The 24,639-nt window shown below is 42.8% G+C and overlaps 1 protein-coding gene across 8 annotated transcripts in view; it reads right to left on the reverse strand.

Moving 5' to 3' along the window:
- Nucleotides 1-2,055: 2,055 nt before the first annotated feature.
- Nucleotides 2,056-24,639, reverse strand: part of acacb (acetyl-CoA carboxylase beta) — a 173,843-nt gene continuing 151,259 nt past the window's right edge. For 7 of the 8 annotated variants that reach the window (XM_068054741.1, XM_068054740.1, XM_068054735.1 and 4 more), the window contains 12 exons: nt 24,186-24,296; nt 23,181-23,324; nt 21,294-21,414; nt 20,916-21,012; nt 17,618-17,714; nt 15,959-16,094; nt 14,355-14,532; nt 13,535-13,647; nt 13,269-13,423; nt 12,134-12,304; nt 6,864-7,000; nt 2,056-2,796 (listed from right to left, as the gene is read on the reverse strand). In XM_068054741.1, the coding sequence (XP_067910842.1) occupies nt 2,682-2,796; nt 6,864-7,000; nt 12,134-12,304; nt 13,269-13,423; nt 13,535-13,647; nt 14,355-14,532; nt 15,959-16,094; nt 17,618-17,714; nt 20,916-21,012; nt 21,294-21,414; nt 23,181-23,324; nt 24,186-24,296 (1,575 nt within the window). In that variant the 3' untranslated portion in view covers nt 2,056-2,681. Of the gene's footprint in view, nt 2,797-6,863; nt 7,001-12,133; nt 12,305-13,268; nt 13,424-13,534; nt 13,676-14,354; nt 14,533-15,958; nt 16,095-17,617; nt 17,715-20,915; nt 21,013-21,293; nt 21,415-23,180; nt 23,325-24,185; nt 24,297-24,639 lie in introns of those variants that run through there. The other variant, XM_068054742.1, reaches the window with a different exon arrangement.

Genomic DNA, 24,639 nt, shown 5'->3' on the forward strand with positions numbered 1-24,639 from the left:
CCCAAAAGAAAAAAGAATACCAGCATATACAGCTACTGTAGTCTCGTGGGCCCTTCTTAATATTTCTCTCTGGTACCTCTGTGGCACCACCAACTGGTGAACCACCGTCCACTCCTTGCTCTCAGGTCTGTGAGGAAAACTCCATTTCCCCGTCAGTACTTCATTCTTTAAATAGTAGTAATCAGGGACTCCCTCTACTTCAATTTCAGACTGGGCAGCCTGTGCTAACTCTCACAATACTGGGTCGGCTCGCTGAGCCTCAGCTAGGGAAAATCCATTTAATTCATTCACTGGGTCTCCTAACTTTCCAAAGAAAGTCTTGGACAGGCATACCTCATGGTCATTTGCCTGCAGTATATTAAACTTGAACTTAAAAGCTAATTCGGTTGATGCCTACGAATACACGACGTGCCCACGCTAGCATGCATACGCGATACACACATGCAAATGGAGACAGAAAAAAACAGAAGAAAAATAAAGTGGAAAAGTTTGAGGCAATATCTGAAGAGTTTTTGTTACGGTTCTTCGAACTCACTGTAGAGTCCTTGATTGTAGGTAGATCTTGCTTTTCGTTGGGGCCCAGTATTCTTCTTAAACTTTGTTCGCTGTAGGAGTCTTTTCTCTCTTGGGATTCATGTGTCTTCAGTGGATTCAGAGGCTTGTGAGAAAGAGATGGGAGCAGACAGAAAAGATCTCAGTTCAGGAGCAAAGAGACTTTCTGCCCAAACTGTTTGTACAAATTCAAAAAGCTCAGGATGCTCAGCAGGTTAGTCATGTGACTAGCTGGTTTGACTAAGTCTGTTTGTGTATTCGACCATCTTAGCAGTCGAATGCGAGCTCCCCCACCTTCAGGAATGGCTGCTTTGTCCTTCCAAACACTGTCTGTTAATATGCAAATGTCTTTCCAGCCAAGATCTGGCAATTTTTTAAAGTCCTTTCTTCATTTCAACAACAGTTTGAAATTTAATGTCCATGTGGCAAAATTAATATGCCTCATGCTTGGCAGGTGGGGGCCTGCATGACACCTAACAGGATCAAGCTGGAGTCTGCCTAAACTCATTTCACTAGGATCTTACATCCAGGATCCAATTGGTCTGGGCTTTGTAGGTTGAAAGTTTTGTAACATACTGTACCACCCTCCAATATATAAAAAAAATTAAACCAGTTGTTTCCTTAAAGTGAAGACTACTGATTAATTCTAGTAATTTATAATGTTTGATATTATGCAGATCGAGATCTCTGCAGAAAAAGTAAACACAAAGCAACTATGTCCAGGCTTCCCCTGCCACAATCTTATGAAATAAATATAAGACACTTATAAATGAACAGAAATTTTATTACAGAAATGTAATAAAAACCACCAATAATTAACACCCTCAGGACTTACTAGGTAGGCATTATTGATAGATGGTCTTTTTATTCAACAGCTTTTTAACCAATATCTTCCTTGATGGTCACTCTCAGCAACACAATGTACCAGAATGATGAAATGTGCGTTTCATCCGTGACTCTCAATACAATTACCATTCTTGATTACATGTTAGCAAGTGCAGAAAAAGAGCAGTGTAGGACCTGTAGTTGTACTTTACCTGCCGTGTGGAAGGTAAAGTAGCATTCCCTTGTAGAAAAGCAAAAGAAGACTAGAACAGTCTCCAGTTTGATCAACATTTCACTGGTGAATGGAAGCCCAGAGCTGGATTGGATAACTGAAGGCATCAAGTGAAGGAGAGGTGAGTCACAAATAACCCCAGGCTATGTATGGCTACTCAAATAGTACTCCAGTAGTAGTCACAATGGCTGGTTCATCTGTAAGACTGATTTTATTTGCAGCAGTTCAGAAGAGTAGAAGTTGTTAAACACATCAGTAGTTTTAAAACCAACTGATAGTGACAAAGATCATATTTATTGTGATGGGATTCATCAGTTACTGTGAATATGGATTTTATTAGCCTATTGGGAAATATGAGTATTAAACAGGATGTGGTCTCCACCATGTCTTACTTTGTAGTGCTTTGTTGTATAAGGTCAAAGATTATCAGCCAAGACTGCCTGAGCTTTATTACAGCCACAATTACTATTTATTGGCTTTTCAAAAGTGGTTTTTGTTTTGCTTCGCTTCTGTGAGATACATGATCTGTGAATTGCACTTCCCAGGCAATTCGAAGAAAAATCCAACAGATGTCGGCATGCTCCTGCAGAGTTCAGTGCCGAAATTAATGCCCCAGATGGCATTTAGGAGAGTATATTTCTGCAGATAGTTCAGCTGGCACAAATATTGCCAGTAATAAATGTACAATGCTGAGACTTGAAGGATCACACCCAAAAGTTTATACTTGGCTGGAGTTCATATTCACCCAGTGGAAATATCCTGGTGCACTAAATGTCAAAATCCCATGCCCAAAGTTAACGATGCTCCAAAGCAGTAGTTTATCAGCAGGGCCAGGAAGAAAAACAGCTTAGGCACTGGTATTGAAGACAGGTAACTGCAATTTCCACCATTATTTGTTCCAAGGGTCTTTTGGACAGCTTGCCAGCACACGACTGGGGAATGGCACAGGATTAATGTTCCTGAAGGCGTTCCTCCCCCCAACCCAGTTTATTATTTTTAATATCATGGTGAGGTGTGCATGTTGTTCAGATCTCCCTGAAGTAAAACATCCAGTGATCGATAGTGTTAGGTTTCATTCACTCATGGTTGTTAAAAGATGAGCGATCTGTGTACGCTGGGCTGGGGTGATTTGTTGCGTCATATGGATAATGCAGTCCATTGCAACCTCTGGGTTTGCCTGAACCAAGCTGAAAATAGTAACAAAAAATGTATGAACACATTAAGCTTCAGTTGGATTATCTCAGTTTCTTTTTCATCTGATCTGGTCATTAAGGGAAAAAATGGAGAAATAGAACTCAGTAAGCACATTGGCACTTGGGATAGGTACAGTGCAGGTCGAAATTTACCTTTTAATAGTTTGAACCTGTCTATTCTTACAATTTAAAGTAATGTTACAGATTTGCCTTTCCCATTCCCTTAAATACTTCCACATGATCACTTCTCAGAAGTCACCTTTACAAAAAGTGCAAGTCTCTCCAGTCTTTCCTCATAATCCAGACCCTGAAACTAGGGTTCAGCCTTGTGGCTCTTCTTTTCAACACCTGAATGGCCCCCTGGTGTGTTAATGACAAGTGAGGTTTGATCACTACTTCCTCTGAGTTACAATCCATTGGTTTGGGTATGTAGTTCTACCTTCCATTGTCATTGTCGATTGCTGCTCCCTCCACATTGGTTGGACATGTTGAGTGAGTCTACAAGGACTCCTCAAGTTTATTTCAGTTTCATCCTTAGCTATTTCAACACCATTCATGCAGCACACAGGCAGCCTATTTTTATGCCCTACACACAAAGCTTTACACTTGTCTGCATTAAATTTCTGCCCCAAGTACTCTGCCAAACACATTCTGTAATTTCTGAGCTGCCTCCTGCTCCTCCTAGTTTGGTGCCATCAGCAAATTTGAGAATAAGGCATTTATCTAAATTAGAAATAGTAACACTGAGCCCTGGAACACTCATTCAGTACTTCTCCCCACTCCTCGAACAAGTATTCATTTTCTACCCTTCAGCCAAATTTATAATCTCTGCCATAGATTATCCTGAATACTCACAGTTCTGAGTTTAACTAATAGCCTTTCTTGGATAACTCTGTCAAATGTATTTTGGAATCAAGTAGGATCTTACCCTTCTGAACCTATGCTGACTGCTGTTTATGAGGTAATAATTGTATAGATAATTCTCAAATCTATTCCTAACACTATAATTCCATGTAAAATAACAGAACTGATTAAGACTAATGGGTCTATAGGCACCCGTGGTTTTTTTTGCCAGTGGGCTGGATTTTGTGTAGGAGGCGGGGCTCCTTTTCCTGCCCCCCACAGACGATCCTCTGGTCTTTTTACAATTAAGTTCCATGAGCCGGGATCCCCATCTCTTTAAAGATTCGGAACCCGCCTCCAAGAGCTGCCAGCCAATCAGAGGGCCAGCCGCTCAGCAGTATCGGCAACTAGGAGCTGTGACCACTGTGGTATTGCAGAGGCCTTGGACGCAGGCCCAGCGCTGGAACCCTGGAACTCAGGTAAGTGAGGAGGGGTTGGCGCGGCCAGTCTGGAAGTCCCCAGCGAAGGGTGAGGGGGGGCGGGGGTAGCCATGCAATCTAGGGGGAGGGGGGGGTCCTGGGAGGGTGAAGAAGTGGTTCCCAGCAGGGTTCCTCTGTGGGCCACAGATTGCCCACAGAGGACTGACACCCCACCCCACCACCAAGCCCGCTTTACAAGGTGCAATCCCTGTGTGGTGGAGGCACCCCCACCCCCCCACCCCCCCACTCTCCCCCACTCACCAACAACTCCACCCCGCCGCTGGTAAGATCCCAGCAGCAGTGGGAAGAGGCCCTTAATTGGTCGTTAATGGGCCTTTTAAGGTCCTCAATTGGCCTCTGAGTGGGAAGGCTGTCATCAGCCTATCCCGCCCGCAGTAAGATCACTTGGTAATGCGGAGGCAACGTGTCCTCCGCCCTCGCCACCCGTCGCAATTCTCCGTGCCCCCCGCCTCCAGCCCCAACTCGGGGGGGCCCCATAAAATCCAGCCCAGTATTTCACCAGTATTGATGCAGGTTAATAAGGCTATATAAAACAAATAAGGCACAGGGGTTAATTACTAGAGGGATAGAATTGAGAATTAATGTTGAACTTGTATAGAACCTTGGTTAGACCACATCTGGACGACTGTAAACATTTCTGGTCTCCATATTATAAAAAGAATACAAAGACAAATTTGATTGCATCTTTCAAGGAGGTGACTAGGTGTGTAGATGAGGGTAAAGCAGTTGATGTAGTCTACATGGACTTCAGTAAGGCTTTTGATAAGGTCCCACATGGGAGATTGGTCAAGAAGGTAAGAGCCCATGGGATCCAGGGCAATTTGGCAAATTGGACCCAAAATTGGCTTAGTGGCAGGAGGCAGAGGGTGATGGTCGAGGGTTGTTTTTGCGATTGGAAGTCTGTGACCAGTGGTGTACCACAGGGATCCGTGCTGGGACCCTTGCTGTTTGTTGTATACATTAATGATTTAGACGTGAATATAGGAGGTATGATCAGTAAGTTCGCAGATGACACGAAAATTGGTGGTGTCGTAAATAGTGAGGAGGAAAGCCTTAGATTCCAGGACGATATAAACGGACTGGTAAGATGGGCAGAGCAGTGGAAAATGGAATTTAATCCTGAGAAGTGTGAGGTGGTACATTTTGGGAGGACTAACAAGGCAAGGGAATATACAATGGATGGTAGGACCATAGGAAGTACAGAGGATCAGAGGGACCTTGGTGTACTTGTCCAGAGATCATTGAAGGCAGCAGCACAGGTAGATAAGGTAGTTAGGAAGGCATATGGGATACCTGCCTTTATTAGCTGAGGCATAGAACATAAGAGGTTATGATGGAGCTGTACAAAATGCTAGTTAGGCCACAGCTGGAGTACTGTGTACAGTTCTGGTCGCCACACTATAGGAAGGATGTGATTGCACTGGAGAGGGTGCAGAGGAGATTCACCAGGATGTTGCCTGGGCTGGAGTATTTCAGCTATGAAGAGAGACTGGATAGGCTCGGGTTGTTTTCCTTAGAGCAGAGAAGGCTGAGGGGAGACCTGATTGAGGTATACAAAATTATGAGGGGAATAGATAAGGTTGATAGGAAGAAACTTTTTCCCTCAGCGGAGGTGTCAATAACCAGGGGGCATAGATTTAAGGTAAGGGGCAGGAGGCTTAGAAAGGATTTGAGGAAAAATGTTTTCACCCAGAGGGTGGTTGGAATCTAGAACACACTGCCTGAAGGGGTGGTAGAGGCAGGAATCCTCACGACATTTAGGAAGCGTTTAGATGAGCACTTGAAACGCCATAGCATACGAGGCTACGGGCCAAGTGCTGGAAAATAGGATTAGGATAGGTGCTTGACGGCCGGCATCGACACGGTGGGCCGAAGGGCCTGTTTCTATGCTGTATAACTCTATGACTCTATGACACTGGAGAAGCTGAAAAGAGTGTTACAGGTATGATGCCAAAACTGAGCTGTTATGCCTATTAGGTACGATTGAAAAGGATGGGACTCTATTCCCTGGAAAAGAGGCTGAGAGGTGACCTGATGGAGGTCTTTAGATTATGAAAGGGTTTGATAGGGTAGACATTGAGGAGATTTTTTCACTTGTGGGGGAGATCAAAACTAGGGACCATAAATATAAGACGAGCACTAATAAATCCAATAGGGAATTCAGAGCAACTTCTTTACTAGAGAGTGGCTAGAAAGTGGAACTCACTATCATACTGGAGTTTTTGAGACAAATAGCATAGATGCATTTAAGGAGGAGCTAAATAAACATGAGGGAGAAAGGAATAGGAAGTTATGCTCATAGTGTTAGATAATGAGGGGTGGGAAGATGCCTGTGTGAGCAGTTGGGCCAAATAGCCTCTTTCTGTGCTGTACATTCCATGCAATTCTATATATCCAGTGACTGCCTCTTAATGATCATGAAAACCTCACAAATCTCCTCCTTAATCTGTCTCAGTTCTCTGGGATACATGGAAGTTGGGTCACAAATGGGAGCTGATATTCATAGACATACACCACCAGACTTGAGATGGGAAACAAACTATACTGTTTTTACACAGCTCCCATGTGGCTGATGTACTAGGATCAGGATCGATGCAGTCACTTTTACACACACAAGTACAAAATCACTTTAAATTATACTGCCTGGCCTTCAACAGAAAGACAGTCCCCACAATCAACCACTTTCTCTGCTGTCCTAGCACACATAAATACACCTACCTGCGAATGTGTTTTAGTGCATAATCACGCTTCAGGTACTTAATGTTCGCTCGTATTACTGAGCGAGTGTCGCCCTCATCATTGAGGTGTTTCTCCAACCACTCCACTACTTTCTGGTTGTTGTCCCACAGGTATGCCTGCACAATATGAGCAAGGAGATCCAACAAAAATGGGATAAATAATGGCACTTGAAAGATCATAATACTGACATTGTTATTTTACTTCTGTATGAGCTGCTACTTAAGCCTGGGGACAGAGAATGGGATAATGGACTATCCAGTTGTGTAAATTGCCAGACTAAATTCAGACAAAACTAAGGGAACAGTTTCCTTTTGCATTATTAATCAGATAACACAGTGTGGTTCTCCTAAACCAGAGAATATAAAAAAGTCAAAGAACTACAATGTTTCTGCCCCTGCCCCCCTTTCCCAAATTAGGACTGCGATATATAATCTTTACACACAATGCCAAGGATTGCAAAGCCTGTATGATGTCTGGAATGCCCGAAAAAAATCTGCTTTGCCAACAGTTTATGAGGGAATTTGCTGTACTGATGGAACAAACATCAAAGAATCAGTTGAGTATTGAGATGAGTTTTCATAGGTTGGAAAGGAGAAGAGCAATTATGTTCTGCTGAAAGCACATTGACCAGAAATGTTAACTCTGTTTCTCTCTCCACAGACGCTGGCTGACCCGCTGAGTATCTCCAGCATTTCCTGTTTATTTCAGAGTTATTATGTGTAGCATTTGCAGAACGTGAGGGACATGAGGAAAAAGCTTCTTCATCCAGAGGGTGGTGGGTGTTTGGAATTCACTGCCAGGAGCAGTGGTGGAGGCAGAAACCTTCAACTCATTTAAAAGGTACCTGGACATGCATCTGAAGTGCTGTAACCTGCAAGGCTATGGACCAGGTGCTGGAAGGTGGGATTAGATTAGAGTTTAGATTAGATTAGGCAAGTTTGTTTGGTTGGCACAGACACGATGGGCTGAATGGCCTCCTTCTGTGCTGTATTTTTTCTATGTTTCTATGATCTTTGTACTTGAATCTGTTCCATGCGCATTAGCTATTTTCTAATACCTTATCAAAGTGGCAATTCTTTACACGGAATCAAGAGGGCATCACAACCAAACTTGATTAGGCCCTCAGTCAGGCCCATATACACATACACTTCCTAGCAGCACGGCTGCGCAGAAACCTGAAGCTGGGAGCCCAGCTTCATCTATAGCCACCTCCTTAACCCAGAAGTGTCAAAAGAAATTGTGGAATACCTACTAGTGCCCTGGCTGAGATGACCTGACTCAACTCCCTCTTACTGAGGGAGTCATTTTTCCCAAATCATTCCACAATGAGGTACTGTAATTAGCATATGCAAGAAAAATGAAGATGTTAAATTTACAACATTTATTGATCTGACTCTTATAGAACTAAATTTTCAAAACCTACCTTTTGCTCATTTCTGTGAGTGTACTTGACCTTTACAGCACAGAATGAGGCCATTTGGCCCATTGTGTATGTGTCAGCTATACACTAGAGCAATCACTCTCTCACCATAACCCATCATCTTTTGTTTCAATTATTGATCAAATTTTACCTTAAAACAAGCAGCCATTCCTCGTGGCAAAGCATTCCATACCCCAACAACCTGCTGTGCAAGAAAATTCTCCTAACCTCTTTCCTCACTCTCAGTGACTGTTTTAAATTGATGAGCCCTTGATACTGACTCCCTATCCAGAGGGGATGGCTTTTCCATATTCAATCCATCAAAACATTATAGAGGTGCTTAAATTACAAAGGGCTAAGGCTAGATAGAAAGAGACAGAGTACGTGGAGGGTGAAATTTTGTGCTGGTGGCAGGGGTTTCGACGTTGGGTGAAACCGACGCTGAGATCCCCGTGCTGGCTCTTGTACAGAAGGCCCGCTGAAATTAGTGCCGACCAGGCACTTAATTGGGCAGCGGCGGGCCCTCCGTATGATTTAGGATCTCGCTGCCAGATGTCCCGGCCTTGCAGAGCTGCTGTCACTGTGATGTCATCATGCAGGCGCTGCAGCTTCTGGCAGGTTCGGTGTCAAGAAGGTAAGTGAAGGGATGGTCGGGTCAGGTCAGGTCGGGCTTGGGGCAAAATTGGAGGGAGTCGGGCCGGATCGGGCTCAGGTAAACTGTGGTTCGGTTGGGTTCGGGTCGGGTTCTTTTTCCCAGCCTAAAGCAGGCCTCTACCCCCTGCCACCGTCCTACCCGATTTTATGCTCTCCCTGCCTCCAAACCCACCGCGGGGGAGAACATAAAATTCCACCCAGAGAGACTGTTTCCAGTGATTGATAAGTCTAGAACAACGAAACATAGATACAAGATTAAGCGTACAAGATTTAGGATAGACAGCAGGAGAAAATTTCAAAAATAAATTCTTTACACAGTGGGTTTTAAATCAGAAAGTTATGGGTTGCATTGATTGAAGCAGAGATTAGGTTATAAAAGCAAAATACTGCGGATGCTGGAAATCTGAAATAAAAACAAGAAATGCTGGAACCACTCAGCAGGTCTGGCAGCATCTGTGAAAAGAGAAGCAGAGTTAACGTTTCGGGTCAGTGACCCTTCTTCGGAACTGACAAATATTAGAAAAGTCAAAGGTTATAAGTAGGTGAGGTGGGGGTGGGGCAAGAGATAACAAAGGAGGTCGAGATTGGACCAGGCCACATAGCTGACCAAAAGGTCACGGAGCAAAGGCAAACAATATGTTAATGGTGTGTTGAAAGACAAAGCATTAGTACAGATTAGGTGTTAATACACTGAATATTGAACAGCAGCAAGTGCAAACCTGAAAAAAAAACAGTGGGTAAGCAAACTGAACAAACTAAGATGAAATGAAATAAATGCAAAAAAAAAGATTGTAAAAAATGTAAAAAAGAATGTAAAAAAAAGGAAGAAAAAATAACTAAAAATGAAAGTAAAATGGGGGGCTGTCATGCTCTGAAATTATTGAACTCAATGTTCAGTCCGGCAGGCTGTAGTGTGCCTAATCGGTAGATGAGATGCTGTTCCTCGAGCTTGCGTTGATGTTCACTGGAATACTGCAGCAATCCCAGGACAGAGATGTGAGCCTGAGAGCAGGGGGGAGTGTTGAAATGGCAAGCAACCGGAAGCTCAGGGTCCTGCTTGCGGACTGAGCGGAGATGTTCCGCAAAGCGGTCACTCAGTCTGCGCTTGGTCTCCCCAATGTAGAGGAGACCGCACTGTGAGCAGCGAATACAGTATACTACATTGAAAGAAGTACAAGTAAATCGCTGCTTCACCTGAAAGGAGTATTTGGGGCCTGGGATAGTGAGGAGAGAGGAGGTAAATGGGCAGGTATTACACCTCCTGTGATTGCAGGGGAAGGTGCCATGGGACGGGGACGAGGTGGTGGGGGTAATGGAGGAGTGGACCAGGGTGTCGCGGAGGAAACGATCCCTTCGGAATGCTGACAGGGGAAGGGAGGGGAAGATGCGACTGGTAGTGGCATCACGCTGGAGGTGGCGGAAATGGCGGAGGATGATCCTTTGGATATGGAGGCTGATGGGGTGAAAAGTGAGGACAAGGGGAACCCTGTCACGGTTCTGGGAGGGAGGGGAAGGGGTGAGGGTAGAGGTGCGGGGAATGAGCCGGACACGGTTGAGGGCCCTGTCAACCACAGTGGGGGGAAATCCTCGGTTGAGGAAAAAGGTCATATCAGAAGCACCGTCATGGAAGGTAGCATCATCAGAGCAGATGCGTCGGAGACGGAGAAACTGGGAGAATGGAATGGAGTCCTTGCAGGAGGTAGGGTGTGAAGAAGTGTAGTCGAGGTAGCTGTGGGAGTCGGTGGGCTTATAATGGATATTAGTAGACAACCTATCCCCAGAGATGGAGACAGAGAAGTCGAGGAAGGGAAGGGAAGTGTCAGAGATGGACCATGTAAAGGTGAGAGAAGGGTGGAAATTGGAAGCAAAGTTGATAAAGTTTTCCAGTTTGGGGCGGGAGCAGGAAACGGCACCGATACAGTCATCAATGTACCAGAAAAAGAGTTGGGGGAGGGGGCCTGAGTAGGACTGGAACAAAGAATGCTCGACATATCCCACAAAAAGACAGGCATAACTAGGACCCATGCGGGTACCCATAGCGACACCTTTTACTTGAAGGAAGTGCGTGGAGTTGAAGGAGAAGTTGTTCAATGTGAGAACAAGTTCAGCCAGGCGGAGGAGGGTGGTGGTGGATGGGGACTGGTCGGGCCTCTGTTCCAGGAAGAAGCGGAGAGCCCTCAAACCATCCTGGTGGGGGATGGAGGTGTAGAGTGTGACCGCTTTGCGGAACATCTCCGCTCAGTCCGCAAGCAGGACCCTGAGCTTCCGGTTGCTTGCCATTTCAACACTCCCCCCTGCTCTCATGCTCACATCTCTGTCCTGGGATTGCTGCAGTGTTCCAGTGAACATCAACGCAAGCTCGAGGAACAGCATCTCATCTACCGATTAGGCACACTACAGCCTGCCGGACTGAACATTGAGTTCAATAATTTCAGAGCATGACAGCCCCCCTTTTTACTTTCATTTTTAGTTATTTTTTCTTCCTTTTTTTTACATTCTTTTTTTACATTTTTTACAATCTTTTTTTTTGCATTTATTTCATTTCATCTTAGTTTGTTCAGTTTGCTTACCCACTATTTTTTTTCAGGTTTGCACTTGCTGCTGTTCAATATTCAGTGTATTAACACCTAATCTGTACTAATGCTTTGTCTTTCAACACACCATTAACATATTGTTTGCCTTTGCTCCGTGACCTTTTGGTCAGCTTTGTGGCCTGGTCCAATCTCGACCTCCTTTGTTATCTCTTGCCCCACCCCCACCTCACCTACTTATAACCTATGACTTTTCTAATATTTGTCAGTTCCGAAGAAGGGTCACTGACCCGAAACGTTAACTCTGCTTCTCTTTTCACAGATGCTGCCAGACCTGCTGAGTGGTTCCAGCATTTCTTGTTTTTATTATTAGAGATTAGGTTAGTTGGGTGGTTGAAGGAAAAGGGAAATAAAAGGATATGGCATCAGAGCAGGCATGTGGGATTAGGACTATTGCTTGTGTGGAGGATAAACACTTTCAATGTTGTAATTTCTATGCAATTCCACTGGCAGAAAACTATTCAATTTGCCAGTGCTGAAATCCCATCACCTTAGCACATTCAAAAATTTAACTAACAAATTTAGAAAGGCTGCACTGATTGATAACGCTTCTACATTATCAGTTCCATCTCTTCTCTACAGACCTTAACAGTTCCCTCGGTCTCCACAAACCACCTCCGCAACATGGACTGAATGTGGCCATCACTCAGCTCCTGGTTTGCTTTTATAATTTCTTGTTTCACCATTTCCTCCAGCAGCAGACGGCGGAGACGCCAGTAGAAAAATGAGCGCACATTCTTCCACTCGAGGATATCCTGAAACAGAAAGAATGGCCACATCGGGATTCAAGACAGCTTGATAGAAACATTGGGAAACAGCGCTACAAGAGGACATTCAGTGGCCACAACTCATTCCACAAGTGAAGGCGTAATAGTGAATGATAAAAATAAGGAGTAAGTTGTAGAGGTTACAGGGCACATCCTATTACTCCTTCTTTCTACCACCGCCACTACTCCAAGCTTCCTTTGAGCACCTCTTCCCCTGTCGCCAACCAGCATGGCAGAGACCTGAAATGCCTTTGGAACGATCAAGAACAATAATTGATCTTAGCTTAAAGTTTCCCATGGAAAAATGCAAAATGCATGACGTGCAGTGACAGATACTAACCTTCTTTAACATGAAATGAAAAAGCTTTGATTACATCAGTTGCATTATTAAGACATTGTAAATAACTCTTACCCAGCCAAGGCAATGTCACATTACAAAAGGCACAGAGTATCAAAACCACATGGATGGTGAAACTTCAGTATAATGGATCCCTGCATCAGGAAGACATTACTGCCTGCAACCTAGTGAAGGTTTTTAATGAGATCATTGAGGTTGTTTTCTTTCTTTCTGCTATAGTCTCTCTACAGTGTCTACCTTTCCTGGAAGAGTGAACGTGATGAAGATCCAAAGTTGTGGGCAGTCAGCTAAAGACCTGTATTTTTCACCACGGCCTCCACTTTTGCACAGTTAAGATCAGGATGTCACCCTACGGAGAACATCAGGTGCTAAATGCACCCCTCACCCCCTCCACCACCCTAAACCCCAACTTCCCTTTCCTGCAAGACAGTGTCCTGCAGTCATAAAATGCCTTACCAACAGGACAGCTGGGATCAGGACCACATAAGAGGAATCATGGCTATTAAACCACATTCTACACCACAGTACTGCTGACCCACTTTTCATCTAATGGCCCCATAAAAACTGAGAAGATGCAGGTGAATTCTCCTTAACTGTAATAACTCCTTTCTCCTGCATTCGGCCAGGTGTGTCATGTAAGTCAGCAAACTGGGCTGCCACTTGGTGGTAAATTGGAAACAGGAACTCTTCTCGCGCTTTCAATTTGGCTTCTAGTTCCTTACGGACTTTCTCAGACAGCTCTGGAGAACCTACAAGAATTACAAAAGCATAGGTCAGAGGATCCATTAATGGCACAAATGGGGAGGGGTTCCCATGTTTATAATTAAGATACTTTGACAACAGGGTAGCATTCTCCTTACCCAACTGATCAGCAAGGCCTGAATAAATGGTGTCTATTCTCCTCATTGTCTTCACCAAGTCTTTCCGCCTGAACTTGATCTCCACAGTGCCTTCAGGCTCAAGCACACCACCCCTGAGGCGTGAGGAAAGGAGGGAATTCTCTAGAATGTGTTTCATGTTTAATCACAGTTAAGAATCAATAAATTGCTAAGGTCAATTTGTAAAGCTGTTAGCAAGAACATCAAATATGTGTTTGTAGCAAAAAAAGTTAAAATGCCCTCTCTCCCTTTCGGGAAGAGTTTGAATTTTCTATCCCTCCTCCTCACCTTTTTAGGCTCTTGAGTACAAAATACTACCCCCTGGATAGCATCTGCTCCCAAACATCTGGCTTTATTTATTCATTTGTTCGCTCTGGTCAATTTCCTGCTCTCTTCTGCAAACACTAACTCTTCATTGGGATGTAGTTCCATAGTTAATGGAAATAAAAATGAGGAGCGATGCCAAATGGGTGCCAAATTGCCAACACCTGTTTTGCACTTTCCCACAATGTCAACATCTACCTCATTGTTGGGAAAATATTAGCCGCCAACTTGTATTACAATTCCATGGAATGGAGTGCCTGGGGAAACCAGCATACTTCACTGTTGTACCAGCTGAACTTTTCTCCCTGTTCTACATTGTGCAACAGTTAGCTTAGGAGAAGATGGCAATAATTTCAGTTGATATGGGCCCTGATGGGGGAGGAGTAAAATATCTAAAGTAGACTGAGCATCAGATTTTTTTGGGGGGGCCTTGTTACATTCACCTGACAATGGAATTTGAACATCCTTTTACCAGTACCTGCTTTCTCGGTCCGCGTAGAGCTCTATATAAAGTGGATTGATTGTTGGATCAATAACTGCCCATGAGCCACCTCGAAGTTCAGCCTGAGGCGGGATGTAAACTAGTACAGGCTGCTGGAACTCCCTCAAACTATCTACGATACTGGCACCAAACTTCAGAACTTGGTCGTACATATCTAACAGGAAAAGGCAAGAAAATGGATTCAGACAGTCCAAATTGGATTAATCATCAACTCAGAAGAAAGGCAGCCATACGAAGACTTTATCCTCAGCCTCTGTCAAGTTTCTGTTGCATTTTTGGAAGATGTAAAAATATTTAGAAGCATTTCAGATCATATCAAAGTAGGTCATGACAACCTCAAAGAACAGCTGTGCCCCTGTGAATAGATAACAGTGGAGCATCCACAATTTGATTATTTACTTTTCCAATTGCCCATCATAATCTTCACAGACAAAGCCATGTATAAAATTTCACCACATTGCATAGCTTCCAGTTTCCTTTCTTTTTTGTCTTTTATTTCCTTTTGTTGCTGATTAACCTACACGTTCCTTTTTGTTATTTGCATTGTACTTCTCAGAATTCACGCTCCTCGAGCATGATGTACCCATAGAACCATAGAAAAGTTATGGCACAGAAAGAGGCCATTCAGCCCAGCGTGTCTGCACCGGCTGAAAAAAATAGCTGCCCAATCTAATCCCACCTTCCAGCACCTGGTCCGTAGCCTTGCAGGTTACAGCATTTCAGGTGCAAGTCCAGGTCCCTTTTAAATGAGTTGAGGGTTTCTGCCTCCACCACCAATCCAGGCAGTGAATTCCAGACACTCACCACCCTCAGGGTGAAAAAGTTTTTCCTCATGCCCCCTCTAGGCCTTCTACCAATCACCTTATATCTGTGCCCTGTGGTAATTGACTTCTCCGCAAGGGGAAACAGATCCTTCCTGTCTACTCTATCTAGGCCCCTCATAATTTTGTACACCTCAATTAAGTCACCCCTCAGCCTCCTTTGTTCTATCCAACATGAAAGACCAAATTTTGGCAACTATCAATAATCCAGCAGGTAGATTCTTTCTGCAATGGAGGTTGAACTATATGTGTAAAACACATTTGGAACAGAATAAAAAGATTAACAAGGCCATCTGATTTTGGATTCTCGCTAAATATTTAATGGACTACAATTGAATAGCTGGATAAAGGAAAAAAGATTGAAGGTTTAGACGGGAACAGGGTGGATAAATTGACTAGAACTATTTGTTCACATGGTAGGTAAATGCCGACACAGACTCGTTAGGCCGAAAGGCCTGTTTCTGTGTTGTAACCTCTATGTATTTCTATGTATAAGTTCACTGTCTGGTGGGAGGAAAGGTATTAACAGCAAGTAATGCAGTTGAATTGAAAATTATGGTAACAATAAAGTAATTAAGAATGCTATTATCTTTTTAAAACAAGGATGCTTGCTGGCCACACAATGGCCAGTAGGGAATATGTCATTGAGTACATTACTGATAATCATGCAACAATCTCCATACAGCACACTAACATTAAAGAATCTTGTTATGCAGTTCAGGAGATAGCAATTTGTTTCTGTAAAACCACAAGCCTTACCTTTCATTCCACCAGAAAACCCTCGCCAGTTAGCAAACACAATAAGGGGAAGCCGCTCTCGTTTGAAGTCCTTAATGACCTGTGCAGTTTTAAAAGCAGAGTCTGGAAACCACACCTGTCCAGCTTGTTGAACAATCTGTTAAATAAAACAGAAACAGCCCATCAGCTGCATCAATTAAGAAAATTATGTAATTATTTGAGGGCTGCTGTAGCATACTACTCCTGCCAAAACAGGTCCCAAAATTTGCTGTCAAAATAACATTGAAGCTACCGCCACCCTCCGTTATTTATGCACAAAATTGCACAGCAGATTCAGGTAAGGAGAGATGCTCAATTAAATGTGAAAATCTGAAATCTCTGAGAGGTGCCTGTCTGTCATTAGCTTCATGAAAACCATATCTTGCTGTCAGACTCACTATTCAAATGGCGCAAAGTTCCTGTACTTGCACAGTAGATATGAACTAAACTTGCCACAGAAAGTTAGTACTGTCCATTTCAGTCCAAGTAACCTTTTAATGGCATGAATAGTGTTAATTACTAACAGTTAATCTCTCAGACACTGAAAATGAACTATTTTAAGTGTGGAGTCTCATTCTTTCAAGTTTTAATTTTTGTTGTGATTTTTTAAAAAAATGTAATTTTTAAAAACTTTTTCCTTCCCTCTCTTTATTTCTCTTTCTGTACCTGATTTGACATTGAATTCACCATTCAATGTTCAGATCTTGCACTGCTCACTCCACAATCGTTTAATCTGATTGTTTAAGAAGATACAGTTGCTTGCCCTAATATAAAATAAAAACAAGAAATGCTGGAACCACTCAGCAGGTCTGGCAGCATCTGTGAAAAGAGAAGCAGAGTTAACGTCTCGGGTCAGTGACCCTTCTTCGGAACTTGCCCTGTTCATTTAGATCCTAGATTCCCTGTAGAGGGTGTCACACCATTTCTATCTCGCACTTCCAGCAACGTGTGGTGCAAAATATCATAGAGATTAAATGGGCAAGGGCAAGTCTAACCAACAACAGGTGCTGATCATTAACCAGTTACAGAAAATTCTGGGCCATTAGTTTGTTTTCTGCTCCCTGATGTGCTGTGTGTTTGCGAATTTCATGGCAATTTGGAGAATTTGGATTTTAATTGTTTTCTCTCCTCTCCTGAAAAGGTGATAACTTGGGCTGAATTATCATTCCAGCAATCGTGACAGCCTTCTGGCTTCTTGCCAAATTGTCAGTTTTCATGTATGAGCCTAGGTAGAAAATGTCAACAGGCCATTTTACTAGCTCAAATGATCATTCTTCACATGTGAAGCTAGAAAGTTGGCAAGCTATTTGACCACAGAAGACACCACAGCCAAGGATGATCTTAACCACATCCAATGACTATATTACCATGCAGAATTTACCAGATTGTGAACAAGAGCAGACACACTTGGTGATTTTTCCCCCTCCTTAGCTCAGGTGTGCCAAATGCAGTACACCAATTATTGCCCAGCTAAGATCAACTATCTAAAGAGTTTTAGACAGAAACGCAAATCATTTCAGCCAAAGCAGTCTGCTTAAACTGATCTAATTAATAGGCAGCTTGCCCATCTCTATCAGAAAGGGCTGTCTTTCTTCTCATCTATTCTAAAACACTGCTTCTCCAAAGTGATTACCTACTCACTTTTGATTCTGATTCCAGATCAGCTGGATCCGCTGGGTTCGTCAATTCAACGGTCCGAGTCTCCACTGCAATAACTCCCACAGGGATCCCACCTAACCTGTGCAAGGTAATCAGACATTCAATTCACAATCAATCGAACTATATCTTATTTTCTTTTAAAGTAGCTGGTGGATCTTGCATAGCACTGCTCATAGTGTTTTAAGAGGTTATGCTGTCGCAAGTACACACACTGCTGAAAGGATTCAGAAAGAAATTGAAGAAAGATATTGTTACGACCAGGTGAGAAAGGGGTCTAGGGTTCCCTCTCAGCCTTCACCTGGTCTTACCGCAACAGGGTTTTATTTTTAATACACTTTTTTTTTTAGCTCCCAGTTAGTGAATCCTTGTTCACTAACTTCCAATTATAATGCAAAGAAACTAGCCAAACCGGTTTTCTTAGGTTTAAAGAAAAAAGGTTGAACTTTGTTAAACTTAAACTCTAATTCAATTAATGCCTATGGATATGCGACGCGCCCACGCTAGCATGCATATGCGATACACACATGCAGATGGAGCCAGAAAAGAACAGAAGAAATAAAGTGGAAAGGTTTGAGGCAATATCTGAAGATGTTTTTAGTTACTGTTCTTCGAGCTCGCTGTAAAGTCCTTGATTGTAGGTAGGTCTTGCTTTTCGTTGGCCCAGTATTCTTCTTAAACCTTGTTCAATGCAGGAGACTTTTCTCTCTTGAAGTTCATGTGTCCTCAGTGGGTCCAGAGGCTTGTGAGACAGAGAATGAAGCAGACAGGAGAGGTCGTCTCACTCCAGGAGCAAACAGTCTTTTTTCATTCAAACTCTTTGTACAATTCAGAAAAACCCAGGTTGCCAAGCAGGTTAGTCATGTGACTAGCTGGTCTGTCCATGTCGATTTGTGGATTCTCTTGTCTTAGCTGACCCTGGAATGTCTCTTCTTACACACAATACCTGGTGCTCAAAGTCCATTGTGAGTTAAATTGGAGCAGGGAATAGCCCCTTTGTCCCTCCAAGCACTGTCTGTTAGTATGCAAATGTTTTTTCCAGCCACAGCTGATCTGTTTAACAAGTCATTTCCTTGCTCCAGCAACAGTTTAAAATCAATGTTCATATGACAAAATTAATACGCTTCATTCTTGGCAGGTGGGGGGTCTGCATGACAGACGCGCCCAGTAAACTTTATTGCTTCAAATTTTTCAATAACCAATCAGGACACTTTTATGATGGATGTTTAGTATATACTCACTACATGCCAGATACATATATATTTTAAATACAGATTTTCCATCGTGTTGCTCATGGATGAAATTTTTATTCTAAAAAGAACATAAATAATGTTTTCCTTACCAAATACCAGGAGATAAAATATACACTTTAACCAAATAAATCACGTACCTTGCTGTAGCTTCAAATGTAAACAATTTTTACAACTTTCCTGTTGAAGTTATCTCTGATAAAGTTCAAAGTTGATACCTACTTGGGTTTGATTGTTTAATTTAAAAAAAATCAGTTACCTCAACAGCCCTAAAAGTGGCTTTTAGAGCCATCAGCTCTCAGACTGCCAATTATAAAAAAAATTCTGATGTGTTATGTAACCCCGTTCTTTCTCCTTCCCACTCCCCCAACAGGCTAAAATGCAGTGGTGTTATTAGACTCAAGGCTACAGGCAGTCCCAACATTGCAAAGTTACAGTAATTTATTTAGTGCCTTCAATATATGCTCTGATGATATATTTGTCTACATAAATCTTACTGTACTTCAAAGTATTTCATCGCGTGAAGACCTATGAGACATTATGATGTGATAAGCTGCTCTGTATGAGCAAGTAATGCAATGGACACTGTGGGCTGGATTCTATGTTGTCGCCGCTGAGTACAGCGGCGGCTGTAAAAGATGGCAGCCCGCAAGCACGGGTTTCACTCCGTGGAGCCGCCGTGATCTTAAAAGCAGCAGCTCATTAACATGGCTGGGGTGGACCGCCAACCCCGATGACGTGGAGGGGGCGGGCAAGCCATCCCCAGCAATGACATCTGGCGCCACTGCACAGGCACCATCTTTAAAGGGCTTCCAGCCCTTAAATTTACTTAAAATTTTTAAAGAGACATTACTTTAAAAGTTATTACAGATAATGAAATAAATGTTCACAGCCCCTCGCCCATCTCCCCAATAGATTTACATTTCATCCTTTGTCCTCTCCCCCCACAAAATACTCACCTTCTGTACCTGACCTTCCTCCCTCTTTGTCCTCTCCCCCTGCAAAATACTCACCTTCTGTACCTGACCTTCCTGTCCTCCCCTCATAGGTCAGAAACTTTTAATTTTATCCCTTCTCATCATCCCCTAGACCAATCAAGTAAGTTTGACCCCACTCCCCCCTGCCCTCCGCACTGATCCGGGGCAATCTTCATGCCACTCCCACCACAGATTCCGACATTGAGGTCCCTATAAAATTCAGCCCTATAAATGTGTCCCCCTTTTCAGCACTTCATATTCATCAACTGCACAATGAATTGGGTTCCATTAAAAGCATTTTGTGAGGAAACTGCATTTCCTAGCAAACAAGCCACAATGTTGAGTATTTTGAGAGTTCCAGTTCCCCTTGAGAAATACTTTGTTTATTCAATTTAATTTATTGAAGAAACTAGGTGAAGGTCCAAAGCCCAAAGTGCAGAAAGATTAAGTTAAAACTATATATTGAACAGATCAGTGTTGAGCTTGGTATATTGTAGGAAGAAGGAAAGGTTGAGGGATAGTATGAGTTAGAGTAGGAAATGGTGTAACAAAATGGTCTTGATTTCAACAGAGTGAAGATTCAAGGAGGAGGAAGGGCATGAAGTGCAGCACATTTGGAGTTTCTGAGCAGCACAAGGGAATGGGCTAAAAGCTGTAGTTTAAAAATTTTTTTATTTAAAGATACAGCACTGAAACAGGCCCTTCGGCCCACCAAATCTGTGCCGACCAACAACCACCCATTTATACTAATCCTACATTAATCCCATATTCCCTACTACATCCCCACCATTTTCCTACCACCTATCTACACTAGGGGCAATTTACAATGGTCAATTTACCTATCAACCTGCAAGTCTTTGGCTGTGGGAGGAAACCGGAGCACCCGACGGAAACCCACGCAGTCACAGGGAGAACTTGCAATCTCCGCACAGGCAGTACCCAGAACTGAACCCGGGTCGCTGGAGCTGTGAGGCTCCGGTGCTAACCACTGCGCCACTCCCTCTCCTAACCTTAGCCTCAAAACATTAAGCTGGATGGTAATTTACTGGTTCTTACCTTGCTCTTCCCACAACTACAGTCTGTGCCCAGGGTTTCATGATTTCACTGAAGGATCCATGGTCAAAGAAACCACTTTGCCAGGCACCTTTGATAGCTGCAGATTAAGAATAATCATATAAGAAACAAATTATTCTCCCAAACCAGTCACTAGGTAAACAGTCTTTTTAGTGCTTATTCTTTCCCCAACACCTTTCGCTAGACATTCCCCTTTGCATTACAATTATTCCACAAGTAGAGTGATGTAACCTTTGGCAGACTTACTCATGGGATAAATGTAAATAAATGGAGGAATTTCTAGACCCAATCCATATGCGCTAAATTGTAGCCATTCATTAAATCATCACTTATTCTCCAGAATAATGAAGTTCTTCTTACTTGGATGAGGTCTGCCAGCCAGCATCCAACGAGGATCATATGGGGCCTTGGTGGGAACAAAATCAATTTCCCTCTCAGGACAATCCTTTGGGGAGATCACAGGCACTGGACTTGTGTTGTTCTATAGCAACAGAATAAAACAAACATTCATGCCACATGTTAAAAGACATCGCAAAAGATAGTGTTATGAATGCTGGACTTTGCAGTATGGTTATGTTTTTAAAACTGTGATCTTTAATGCAGTGTAAAATGGATTTAGAGGAGACATGTGACCTCACACTAATTCTGCCCAGAGACAACCCAGGGGTCTTGGTTACCACGGAAAACAAGGAACCCAGATCAAAGGCCCTTTTGAAAGCAAGGTGCAAGGTTGTAACATGTGAAGTCAATGGCTTTTGCTCTCCAAGCCACTCAGATTGTAAACAGGGAGCCAGGAGCTCTAAAAATGCAAATTCAAGTTGCAATCTTCAACACTTGGAATCAAAGCAAGGCCCAGGTAGTTTTGCCATGGTTGGACTTATGGACTCTGAGAAATTGTAAAAGGCAAACATCTATTGACTTTTGTTCTGGATAAATTCAACAGGCTTTCCTAGGTTTGGCTGTACGGCTGAAAGGAAAACATGAAGACCAGCAACGGCAGCCTCAAAAGACAGAGAGAGAGAAAAAAAACAACTGCTCTCAGATCAGCAATACAGCAAAAGGCTGCTGAGACGTGAACCCAATTCAAAAGCTGAGATTTGCGGAGGAAAAAAGAGCAACAGGTTCACCAGAGATTGCTTTATTAATGGAAGTCCAGGTCGAATGTGCTCGGAAGAAGTGAGCGAAGAGGACATTGGCTTTTGAGAAGAATACTGGGAGATTTAACCCATTGCCAACTAGGAGGAGTCTGGGCCCTTTAACTGCAAAGATACCATATTGATGTGAACACTGTGTAATGTATAAATGTGGTGTGGGGTTTTCAAATGTTTTAATAAGTTCATGGGAAATACCTTTCTCTGTAATTTAGTGTATTAGCTACCTACTAAGTATTGCCTAATTAATGTTGATTTTTAGTTTAGTTACAGTAAAAGTCTTAAAACATGAAATGTTGTTGTGTAATCCTCTAATTGGTCTGGAGCGTTCATATCTCTTGGTCTCTACTGACGTCGTAAGAATAGCCTGATAGAAATTAATATTTAATCTGATCAGAGTTACTTCCTTTATAGAGGGGCAGGGAAAGCATGTGGGATATATATTTGGAACAATATATGAATATTGATATTAGTAAATGTATGAATCCTGTGCCATACTGTTGGATTATTGCACTCTGCCTTGTGTTGGTCATCCCAAGAATGTGTAGTTTTCTCAGGTAGTAAATGGGGTTTATGTTAGTTTTATTTAACAGGGTTTAATCCCTGTACCGGAGTCCTCCGATTTAAACTATTCTCCGATAGGGAGGTGCTGATCGGAGGCCACACTTTCCCCTGGGATAGAAAAAGAATAGAATGAAAAGTTACTTTAACATGCTTTACAACAGGAGGCTTGAAAGGACATTAGTTGAGGCCTGCGAGATCATCTCGCATCACACTTTTGACCACAGGTAATACATGGCCCAGAAAGACTACAGGACTGAGGAAGACGAGGAAAGGGAAGAAATTCATCCCCTTTCATCATAAGGAGAATAGCATTCAAGAACCTTTATTCCTTTTCTTTTTTCTACTTTGTTTCAACTAACCCTATAAACTGCTTCATTTACACTAGACAGACAACAATCGTGCTAGAAAAATTTGGTATAAGTAGAATAATCCACAATTGAGACTTTGACGGCTTAAACTAATGAAGCAACGTCCACTTTTTACTACAAGCTGTATTCATACTGAGCTATGCTGTAACCCTACACAGGCATACCTTAGGCATGTAGGAGAGCCACTGTAAGATGGTATAAACTCCTTCAAAATCATCAGGGACAGTGGTGTGTGATACTCCATTGCTGTGCATGATATGCACTCCACCCAGCTGGTTGTTGGATGTGTACACTTCACGGCCAAGAACCTGTTAGGAATGAACGACATAACATACTCAACAGGATGGGGTGAAAGAAAAGAAAAGCTATTTTCTTTGACTGTGACTATGGAAAACAGTGACTTGGATCAGAGATAATTCTACCTGTGCAGTTAGTTCACACTGTCAGAAACAAAATAATGTGAGTAAGTTAAATATCAGTCTGGCGAGGACAGAAAGCCAACTTCCATGTCAGTAAACATCAGGGTGAGCAACCTCATTTCTGGGGAACAGAACAGGTTTTGCTGTCAGTGACGATCAGCACTTACAGGTTAGATAATAACATTGTTCTATGTGGAGTAAAGCCCCCTCTATTCTTCTTCAAAACAAGCTGTAGCCTGTTACTGCATTTATCAGCCTTCTTTATGCCCTTGGAGGGAGTCTACCATTCAAATATTCAAATCAGTGGCAGCTTTGTTCTTTGGATCTTTTCTGCTCACTTACAAGTTGGCACAAGTTCCTGATTAATTTCCATTTGGATCCTTACAGCAGCAGATCCCAATGCTTCATCACATCATTCTTAACAGGATCTGGACACAGGTCCGAGAGATCAAAGCACAACACCCCAACTTAGTCTTTGGAAGCTTCATTTCTACGATTGATTCTCAATGTATGCACCATCTCTACTTTGGAAAACAGTGACCAGTGCATCCCCTACTTCCTGTTCTCTGCACAAGTGGATTGTATCCACCCTTGATGTTACACCTGCCCATTCCATCACGTCATCCTGTCATGGCAGTAGGAATGGGAATTTCAGTGATTCAAATCTAGCTCAAAAGGATCAATGGGCTTTTGGGTCTAATTTGGCAACATTTTGTCAGCTGTAATGGAAACCAAACACTTTATTCTGACCTTGTTCAGTGCACTGGCTCCAGTGAGAATGATATGAGAATTTTCCACTTGGATCACACGCCGTCCCAACCTCACCAAGTATGCTCCGATTCCAATTGCACGGCACGTCACCTGCAAAACACAAATGGAATATCTAAGTTTTTCTGGCCAGACATTTTCGCTAGCAGTTAACAGTTGAAGATGGTATTGATAGATACCTAAAAAGCCCTTGGGGGAGAAGTTCCTTTATACAGTATTTGTCACAAACTGGTTATCATGTTCAGGTGAAATTCTACGGTTTGCTATTTTAATGAAGTTTTTAACCCATTAAGAACAGGAACTGAGGAATTTCACCAAACATATCAACTAATCTATTACAACAGTGTGCAGGATAATTTTTACTCCATCATGTCTTACAAAGTTTTTTTTAGCTTTTGTTTATCATAGTGGAGTCCTCTCCAGCAACTCTCAAATG

Source organism: Heterodontus francisci, chromosome 23 (assembly GCF_036365525.1).
Source record: "Heterodontus francisci isolate sHetFra1 chromosome 23, sHetFra1.hap1, whole genome shotgun sequence".
In the NCBI taxonomy this organism is placed as follows: domain Eukaryota; kingdom Metazoa; phylum Chordata; class Chondrichthyes; order Heterodontiformes; family Heterodontidae; genus Heterodontus; species Heterodontus francisci.